Source organism: Phoxinus phoxinus (assembly GCF_949152265.1).
Source record: "Phoxinus phoxinus genome assembly, chromosome: 20".
Classification (NCBI taxonomy): domain Eukaryota; kingdom Metazoa; phylum Chordata; class Actinopteri; order Cypriniformes; family Leuciscidae; genus Phoxinus; species Phoxinus phoxinus.
In genome coordinates, this window is record NC_136895.1 from 27,129,720 (window position 1) to 27,140,289 (window position 10,570).

General features: G+C 36.6%; 1 protein-coding gene across 10 annotated transcripts; it reads left to right on the top strand.

Moving 5' to 3' along the window:
• Window positions 1-4,221: 4,221 nt before the first annotated feature.
• Window positions 4,222-9,156, top strand: LOC306989005 (uncharacterized protein). Of its 10 annotated transcripts, none has more exons than XM_079594272.1 (6): window positions 4,222-4,472; window positions 5,700-6,005; window positions 6,388-6,486; window positions 6,554-6,673; window positions 6,982-7,015; window positions 8,397-9,155. In XM_079594272.1, exons 1-5 carry the CDS (start codon window positions 4,436-4,438, stop codon window positions 6,984-6,986), a joined length of 567 nt encoding a protein of 188 aa, XP_079450398.1. In that variant the 5' UTR covers window positions 4,222-4,435; the 3' UTR covers window positions 6,987-7,015; window positions 8,397-9,155. The 10 variants fall into 10 exon arrangements, with proteins under 10 accessions (XP_079450398.1, XP_079450403.1, XP_079450404.1 ...); XM_079594273.1 differs by having other exon boundaries at window positions 4,357-4,472; window positions 6,557-6,673; XM_079594274.1 differs by lacking the exon at window positions 4,222-4,472 and adding an exon at window positions 4,669-5,013 and having other exon boundaries at window positions 6,557-6,673; window positions 8,397-9,156.
• Window positions 9,157-10,570: the final 1,414 nt, after the last annotated feature.

Sequence of the window (10,570 nt, forward strand, 5' to 3'; positions counted from 1 at the left end):
AACGTTTGTACTAGACTTTTTTGAAAGTTGTATTCAACTGTCTAAAAATCATCAGGTAATTTCTCTCAAAAAATCCTGTTGTCACTTGCACACAATGAATCCTTGGGTAGGCAAGGCCGCGAAGGATCCATCTGTTGTATTCTTCATTTCACTGTGGAAACGAAGGCCGCATTTGGAGAAGGCTTCGAATTTTGACTGCCTTTGTCACGCCGCGGTGAGTGACGCAATTGGTCTTTGAATGTGGCCTTCGAAGGATGCAGCCTCGGAAAAGAGATGTGGGCATTGACTTGGCTAGACTCTTTGTGCGCCGGCACATGAGCATGCCATTTTCTTTACTGGAGCGAAGTCCGCAAACAATGCAATGTTTCGCATTCAACAATGAACGAATTTAAGAAAACATATTTTTTTTAAATGCGGAAAGAACTTGTAAAATCATTCGCAAATAAATGAATATATTCCCATGTATTTAAGAAATTTGAATTTGTAATTTTGTGATTCACCTCGTGGCTGGTTGGCCTGGTTCATGACTTACAGCGCTTTAACAAATACGTTGGAGGCTGAATAAATAATAATAATAATAATAATAATTTGTTACATTTATATAGCACTTTTCTGGGTAGGCTACGCAAAGCGCTTTTACATAGAAGGGGGGAATCTCTTTAACCACCACCAATGTGCAGCATCACATGGATGATGCGACGGCAGCCATAATGCGCCAGAACGCCCACCACACACCAGTGATGAAGCCAATCAGTAAATATATATGAGGATGATTAGGAGGCCATGATGGACGTACAGATGCCAAGGGACAAATTTGGCCAGGGCACCGGGGTTACACCCCTACTCTTTTACGAGAAGTGCCACAGGATTTTTAATGACCACAGAGAGTCAGGACCTTGGTTTAACCTTCAACATCACCTGTCACTATGGGGCGTTAGGACCATTGACAGTAAAATAAATGGACACAGTGACCCCATAGACTTCAATGGAGAAAAGTGAAGTCAATTTGAAGCATTACAGCATGCTAACAGCAGATGTTCTGCAAATCAATGGTGGCCCCCGGGGAAGCTTCGGTTTCCGCGGATGGATTACACCCTTGGACAGGACCCATGACACCAGCACCCCCTTTTGGCCTAACTAACACCTCTTCCAGCAGCAACTAGTTTTCTCAGGAGTCTCCCATTCAGGCTGACCAGGCTCAACCCTGCTTAACTTCAGGGGGAGACCAGTCTTGGGCTACAGGGTGACATGGCTGCTGGCCATGATGATTTTTGAGAAGCAAAAAAATGTAATTCAGTCCAAACTTAATGTAGCACATATATAGTCACATTAACAACTTTAACAAACCATTTCCAAGAAATGTTTGACAAAAACTTTCATTTTTATTATAAACAAAAAAGAAGAGCATGTTACAAATATAGTATACAGGTGAAGACATTTAGACATATAACATTTTTCAAAGTTTGAACTGCTTTTTGCTTCATAGAAAATCAAATTGAGTCTATATAAAGCTCAATTTCTTTCTTAAATTAAATAAAACAGGGTTTTTGTTTTTTTACAGGAAAATTTACATTTGTGAACATAGAATTTTGCCATTAAAAGAATAATATTTATTATATAAACATGATCATGCTTGTCTCTATAGTTCTCCAAAAGTTTCTCTAAAATCACAAACATTTTGCCAAAATGCTCTTACAAATGGCCAGTGCCAAAATAAATTAACCAAGGCAACTGTCACAAAAAGTGCAATTAAAATCAAAATCACTTTTTCACTTTTTAAATTTCAAAGTATTGTTTAACTGGGTAAATTCTATGTATAATTTTGAATATACCTCCTTAGCTTTGTTTGTAATTAAATATTGATTAGGTATATATGTTTGACAAAAACTAAAACTAGATTAAAGTTTAAGTTTCACATTATAATGACGCTGAACAGGTTTTGTGCCGAATTTTGACTCAGAATATGACTCCCCCTCGAGTGCACGCGCATGACGTCACGGTCTCATCGCCGCTAGTTTCCACACATGTAATTCCTGTCAGGAACTCTGGATTAATGTGTTTTTTAATGTTTTTATCTTTATTAATGGTTGTTTTGCCCTGCTTTATTTTGTACTTTTAGCTCTGTTTTTCATTAAAGGGGGGGTACAATGGTGTTTCATGTATTCAGAGTTGTTTACAGTGTTAAAGAGATGGATTCTCATGCTAATAATGGCCAAAGTTTGAAAATTTATTTTGAACGAATAACAGAGAATTTCTGTGCTGAAAATCATACTTCCGGATTGCAACACGTTTCGGCTGGTTTTTTTCTATCGTAGATCTAATGACGTAGACCAGAGTGGAACTCCTTATATGGGCATTGCTCTCGGAAAAGCGCGTTCACGCACACGTCGACCAGAGGAGAGAAAGACCGCGCTCATCGACGCATAGACATCATATATCTCTATATAATATCTATGCATCGACGCGCAACTACCGGAAATCATCATCATCAGCGCTAAATAGGAATGGTTGATGTCAAGAATGTCTCCAAAAAAGTGTGTTTTGGGATGTGAGGGAAAGTTTACCTTGTTCAGCTTCCCAAAGAACCCAGTGTTACTGGAACAGTGGATGCAGTTTGTATTTCCGGGACAGCAAAGGAGTGTGGCAAGTGCGGTTTTGTGTTCTGGTCATTTCAGTGACGAATGTTTTATTAACAAGACCCAGGTCGTCGCTGGATTTGCAAACCAAATACTATATATAAATAGTAATATGGCATACCGCACCACGATCGATAATAAGCAAACCTTCCCGGGCGCTCCCGCTTGACTCTATAGCTCCGCCCACGCCCAGAATCAAGGACCTCGGCTTTTTCCGGTTAGAATCGGAAAGCTGTATTTTTATTTTATAAATATGATGAAACTAAAGACTTTTTGGAGATATGAAGGACGCACTATTACTCTATAGGTACTCAAGATTAACATGAGATTGACTGAAACTAAGTATTTTACCCCCCCTTTAAACTCCTTCGTTTGGGTTCAGTAATCTCCATGTCAGTCTCTCTGTTCCCTCCACACATTTAAATGTTGGCTATTTATTGCTACAGTAGTTTGTTTGTGTGTGTGAATTAAATAATATTAATATGAATTAATAAATAATAATTTCTTAATCAGTAAGGGCCTATACACCCTTCCTTATAAAGGTAGCACAGCCCCCACCACTTCTTTGCTCTCGTCTGATGACAATATAATTATTTAAAACAAAATCAAATCTAGGTTTTAACCATGTTTCCTGAATACACATTATTTACACTCATACTATCTATAAACTGTTTAAAATCTTAACCATTTGACAACAAACTCCTTGCATTCCATTGTAGGATGAACATAATTAATAAAATCATCCTTTACTTCCTGACTTGAGTGTACGGCAAGAAAATCCCTTATTTCTTCCCATTTTAAATCTAGTATGCCCAAATGCTGAATTGCTGCTTTGCGATAATTTGAATCCTTTCAGTTTTAGATTTAACCTCAGCTGTTGCATTAACTCCCCCTGCAATAAAGATAACCAAGTCCCTCTTTTCACCCCTCTCCCTTTTCTCCTCCCTGAAAGTCTCTTGTCTCTGAGGCCATACATTCGCTGTCTCTATTTCCTCTCTAATACTTCCTTCATTACTCCTCTATATTTGCTCCACTCTTTTAACTGCTTCTGCATAAGGAACTCTATCCTTTCTTTTCACATTCTGAACCTCAGTCTCCCTTCTCATTACTTCACATCCCCAGTAGGCCGCACTGTGTCCCCCTCCACAATTACAGCATTTAGGTCTCACCCCTTCTCCACATTCCCCATAATCATGTTCCCCACCACATTTAGCACACCTTTTAGTTCCTTTACACAATTTAGCATGACCACATTTTTTACACTTGTAACATCTCATTGGTTTATGAGTGAACTATCTTACCCTGTATCTCAAAGTAAAGATCTGTAGGCAATGATGTGTGAGTATTCCAAAACTCTCTGTGTGACAGTGTAATCTATATGGGTTATTTGATCGTTGTCATATTTTTTTTTTAAGTCTATAAAACATAATGTAATTAAAGTACAAATTATTGATAAACAAGTCTTTGGTACTTAAATAACAATAACTTTGAGTGTCTTGTTGTGTTCATTGTATTTATTTTCTTAAAAAAGCAACAGAACTTAATTTCATCCAGTTTATTAGCAACACCGTGCACGAGCGTAAATCCCGCGATATCCACCTTTGATCTTGTTGGTGGTGTCTGATCCACTGCGAGAAGAGAGATCTGTCCGGCTTGCCTGCACTTTTTTCACTCCTCCCCTCTCTGCAGCCGCCTACTCTCGCGAGGCAAGGCGCATCTCAAACAAGCCTACTGATAATAACTACTTATATGCTACTTTCCGTTGGTTTTAGAGCGCGTCGATTATAAGTGCCTCTCAAATGGCTGGTAAGGAACCGAAAGGAAGCCTCTTGAAAGGTAATTCGTTGGAACAAAACATTTACAAACATGTTTACAAACATTTAATTAAATATCCGAAGAATCAGGTTTAATAGAGATAATTTAGGGTTGTTTTACCTTCTATACCCCTCTTTCTTTCCTGTTTCGCCAGTCCGGTAGGTGGCGGTAATATGGCACATCAGCATGTGCTGGTTGCCGTTGCCAACCCCCAATCATATTAAAAGAAGAAGAAGCGGCCGTGTCAGAGGTTCTTTGCGCTTTTTTTTTACTATCACAATAATAGAAGATAAAGATCCGCAAATCTCTTTCAGCAGTACATATATAATCAAGAATATTCATCAGTACATTTTCAGTTAATGTAAAGCCTCTTCGTTGATCTTCAAACTGTTTTTGAGAGTGATTGGTTTTCTGTCGATCGTGAGTGACACGCCCAGGAATACGTTAGCAGATTATTACAAAAAATATCCACCGATCATCTTTGGAAACCTCTGATGTACTAAAATCTAGAGCAGTATGAAAAACATTTTATTGTTCTTTGTGTTCATGGCGTTTATGGAAGGTAAGGATTAACGTATGCTTCGTTGTTAAACTTTTTTTGGTTTCACTTTTGTAAAATACGGAATTGCTATTTTTTTGGTTAATCTTTTTAGTCCAGCTAATTATCCTACACGTGATTATCCAAGTGTTCATTTTTGGGTTTGGGAATGATGATGCTGATAGTTTGTCAATGTAAACCCATGTTTATCTATTGTTATAGTCTTATAGTCCATATAAAATATACCTATAGTAATTTGAAATGAGATGTGTTTTATGTATTTCATCATAATCTTATTTACATTGCTTTATACCTTAGTTATGTTTTTTGTCATAGAATTAATGAGCACAAAATTTATATCCCAGACCTTTACACTGTTCCGATCACTATTAAGTTAAATATTTACTGTATACTGGAATGTAATAGAAGACTATCAGGCAGTGACTTTGCAGTCAACATTTGCATACAAAAATACCTCATGAGAGACTTCTGAGGCAGCAAAAGGGTCTAATTATCTGGATGCCATTTGTAGCTCCACTGCCAAACAATTGCTGTTACATGGTTTTGAGATGTTATAGATAACGATGGATATAATGATGCTGCCTTCAAAATGTGATCAGATAAAATGTATTTACATAAAATGCAGATGTGTATTGAATCTGTATGCTGACAGTGTTTTATAATTTTAACTGTTCCTCTTTGTTCTCCAGGTGTGTTTGGTGATTCAATGTCGGTGACTGAGGGAAATGATGTTCCTCTAAAGACTGGTCTCTCTGAAATAAAGACAGATGATTTTATAGACTGGAGGTTTCAAGGCACTCTCATAGCTAGAGTTATAAATGCTAGTAGGGCCCCACTTGATGATGCTCTTGATGGGAAGTTCAAAGGCAGACTAACACTGAACATTCAGACTGGAGATCTCACCATCTCAAACATCAATACCTCAGACTCTGGAGAATATAAAGTTTCCAACAGCGTCGACTCCTTTAGCAAGACCTTCAATGTCAGTGTCAGTGGTGAGTGTCTAATTCATTTCAATGTTATTATTCGCTTCTTTAATTAGTTTATCTGTACTTAAATGCTCTGAAAACAATTGTTAAACATGCAAGATATACAAGGAGTCCATGTGTCTCGAATCTTGAAATTTGTAAAGCAGATTTCCAGTTATAGGAAATAACTAGTAATTTCGCAATTTAAACGGAAAGGACCACATTGAACTAAGTGTGACATTTTGTGAAGGAAAATCTGAAATTGTATTTTCTTGCTAAACACTCCAGTAATCTTTGAAAATGTTTACAAGTGTAAAAGTGCCTGCTAGAAACCAACAGCTCTGTATGCACTGATCTCCTTCACCGTCACTGTTATTGTGGTGTTACATGAATATCTGTCACTCTTCAGTGGTTCCAAAACCAGATCCAAACCCAGATCCAAAACCAGATCCAAAACCAGATCCAAAACCAGATCCCAAACCAGATCCAAAACCAGATCCAGAATCAGGTCTGTCTCCAGGTGGGATAGCAGGGATTGTTATTGTGGTGTTACATTAATGTCTGTCTCTCTTCAGCAGTTCCAGGATCCGGTCTGTCTCCAGGTGGGATAGCAGGGATAGTTATTGCTGTTATTGCGGCGGTGGGTGCTGCTGTTGGTGGTGTTGTCTATGGCTACTGGAAAAAGGGACAAATGTGTAAGTATTAGCGTTCAGCTGATGCAGTGTGAGATAAATACTGTGCTGTAGAGTGTAAAGCTGTAGCAGGAGATGTTCAGTCATCCGTAAACGTTCTTGTGCTTTCTTGTGCTTATGTGTTTGTATTCATGTTGCTCTTTATCCAGCAGCATTATAAAGAACTATCATTAATACTCAAATATTAAAGATTGCAGTGATATGACAGATTATGAAGATATGGAGCAAATTATGGTGGTGTTGTTTTGTATAAGTTTTTTTTTTTATTGTTCTTGTTATTTATGTTCCATATTTCTCTGTTTCTACTACAGTATGAGCGTCTGTGACAGATGTTGAATGTCGCTGGTAAGTAACTAAATATTTAAGTAAATATTTCATTTAATACATTCACTTATCATTATTAACATCTGTTCTTATTTTAGCAATGTGAATTGTTTTGATGAAGGATTGTGACTTATATAAAAATCACGTTTCACTGCAATGAGCGGTTTATGAACATGAGAAAGTGAGACAGATGCCAGAAATCCTCTGAATTTTGCTCTTTTATCACATCTGTCTCAATCCTCATGATGCTGTGAAATCACACATCGGTGAAGTTTTCAAAAACAGCCTACATTTGAAGAGATCGGATCTATTTTAAAACATCTGCTCATTTTAAATTGTTTTAAATAATCATGAAGATCAAAATCTGTTTCCTAAAAAAGACACTAACTTGAGATATTTAGAAAGTGTTCTTAACATAAGTAATATTGTATTGATATGGTATTTATGTCTAATATATCCACTGATCTTCCAATTTGAGTGGATTCTTCACTGTTATGAACAAATGCTTTTGTGTGACACATTTAATTGATCAAAACTGTAAGCCAATGAGGGTTTCCAATAATACGGGGAAGGTTTCTTGCGTGTTCCGTCTTTTCTCATGACAAAGTATTTTGGGTTAAATAAGATATTCACATATGCAATTATCTCGTTTTAATCTGACTCCATGAATTAAAAAGGTTCAATATGAGAGAGAGAGAGAGAGAGAGAGAGAGAGAGAGAGAGAGAGAGAGAGAGAGAGAGAGAGAGAGAGAGAGAGAGAGAGAGAGAGAGAGAGAGAGAGAGAGAGAGAGAGAGAGAGAGAGAGAGAGAGAGAGAGAGAGAGAGAGAGAGAGAGAGAGAGAGAGAGAGATAGAGATAGAGATAGAGATAGAGATAGAGATAGAGATAGAGATAGAGATAGATAGAGAGAGAGCTAGCTAGCTAACCCCTTCGAATCCTATTTATCTTCCTTGACCAGGTGACTCCTCAAATGGTGGCTTCTATCTAGTGGGGGATGGAGAAGACCATTTGGCTTCATTTCTGAGCCAGTTTTTCTAAACTTCAAAAAAACTTTTATTTCCTTTTGATTTACCTATCTGGAAATGAGACTTCTGTACCACTCACTCTGAGACATTCCAAATGACACTAAACATAACACTCAATGATAATCATTCACATTAAACCACATATATATTCTTGTGTGAGTTTTTAGGTGTTTGTGAGAGGGAGTGAGACTGCATGGGGGAGGTCAGGTGTTAATTTCCAGCAAGGTCCTTTGTCTCATAGACCAGTCAATCTCTCCAACCAGTTTTTCCAGTCTTACAAAACCCTTCACTTCCGACTATACATCCAAAACACTGGTATTTTGTGTCATGTTTTTTTTTTTAAATCTGTCTGTCTCTTTATATCTTGTTTTTGTCAGATTCCACTAAACACAGAAGAAATAAGCCAGAGACGGGCCTGTGATAAAGGAAAACTCCCAACAGCCTCAGTATGAAACCAAAGTGACATTTTTTTATTATTCAAAATGAATCAGTCATATTTCTCCTCATGTGAGCCTCTAAAATCCTCTGTGTGCAGATACATCTAATCTAAATCAAATTTCATATCTGTCACCTGTCACTCAGTGCACATAATGCATACTGGATAAGCCGCTTACTGTTTCTGCAATTATTAGACACAATATCTGATGAGAAATGTCATGTATGGACTATAGGAATGACATGTGACGCTTTAGTTTTAACACTTTCTAAAAGTTCCTAGAAACGTATGTTTGTGTCACTCTGACAATTTTGCTCTGTGTACGAAATTTGATATGCTGCTTTTAATGCAGGAATAATCTCCACATTTATTTCTTTTTGCTTACATTATAAACTGTGCCTTATTGTTATGCTATACAACACTTAATCTCACCTCAATTTCTCTGAGTTTTGTGGTATCTTAAGTAAATCAGCCTATCTTACTCTCTGATTGTGAATATGAATTTTAATAATTTGTTACGGGTGATGTTTTATCTTTGTTGTGTGAATTTATTGATTTTATTTTTAAATTTGATTGTTCATTTTATTTATTTTATTAGAGAAGTTTCAGCTCTGGATTTTTTGTATTGCTGCTTTAAGCTTAATGCAAAACATTTGCTTCACTTCACTGAATAAAATAATAAAACATCCACCAAAAATGTGTTTGTTGCTATTGTCTGGTTTGTTCAGTCTGTAAAAATTAGACCACCACAGCAGAATCGGCCAACAGCTTCAGTAATATAAAGTAATGTCTGACAAATAGATCAATGTCCAATGGCCTGCTAGATTCAACTCTTGCTCTCTAGAGACACATTTACTAAACACGACAGATTAACATGAGAGCTCAGTCCCATTAAAGCGCTGATGGAAGTGGAAAGTCATGTGGAAATGAAAGAATACTGCTAGTTTTCCATAATGACCAACACATTTTACCAAGAGTTGAGATGTAGTTAATGAAACATGTTAGTAGGTGTTGAGATCACATTACTATAATGCTGTTTTAGCTGCTGGATTTCACAAATAAAATAAATAATCCACCAGATGGCGTCATTTATCAGTTAAATCAATATCACACCACTGACGATCTGAGTAGAAAGATGTTAATATCAGTAAAATCAATTGTCAGTTTGTCTTTAGTATTAACCCCATGTTAATAGTATTTTGTGTAGGCCTATCTGTATCATCAATACTGTTCTTTTTTTTTTTTTTTGTGAATCATAGTGTCTCCGTACATTCAACTGCCAACATTAATGCACTAAACTTTCACCTTTTTATTCAACATTTGACCTTTACTAGCGTTGACCAGCTGTTCAACTCAATCCTAAACATGAGTCTAATCGACTAATTTAAAAGCTTTCTGTTTTATATAGGCCCATTTATATGGTGGAGCTAATCTTGGAAAGGTGACTTTCTGATTAATAACACTAGATGACGCTCTAGTGCAATATAAGTCATAAAAAGCACTGTTATTATAGTAATTTTTACCACTGTAAAAGTATGGTAATGTTTTACCAGACAGAAAGTTTCTGAACCGTCTAACATAGAAAAGGTCATATTAAAACTATGAATACCATGGTACATTATTATTTTTGTATGCTAATTTACTTTTAAAAGGTTACTTTAATATCCTTAATATGACGAAATCGTCATTCTTCTCTGTGTAAATAGCACAGTAATGTAATTACAGGCGTCGTTTATTCTGTGAGAATATGATTCATCCCTAGTTATGTTATAGTGTAATTTCTGAGGGTGTTTACATCTGCTGTTTGGGTTCCAGCTTTGACATTTCCGCATTACCGACCAAAAAGGCGGTCCATTTGCTGATGACGTACAGGATAACATGGCAGCTTTACAGTTTTTTATTTTTATTGAACAATCACAGGGGATACATATCACCATAGACAGTATATAAACGCATATCACACACACACACACACACACACACACAGGATAATAAACTCAAGGTAATGCAAGGCAGTAAAGTACATACAGTAAGAGATAGTCTCCTAAAAACATAATTCATAAAATATTTAAAGCAATATAAATTAAACATACAATACGTGAATAAAAATAAATA

Excerpts from the sequence above, each read along its gene's own strand:
- LOC306989005 (XM_079594269.1), top strand. The coding sequence starts at position 4,968 with ATGAAAAACATTTTATTGTTCTTTGTGTTCATGGCGTTTATGGAAG. Across the intron at positions 6,006-6,387 it reads CTTCAATGTCAGTGTCAGTG|TGGTTCCAAAACCAGATCCA; the intron begins GTGAGTGTCTAA and ends GTCACTCTTCAG. Across the intron at positions 6,487-6,553 it reads AAAACCAGATCCAGAATCAG|CAGTTCCAGGATCCGGTCTG; the intron begins GTCTGTCTCCAG and ends GTCTCTCTTCAG.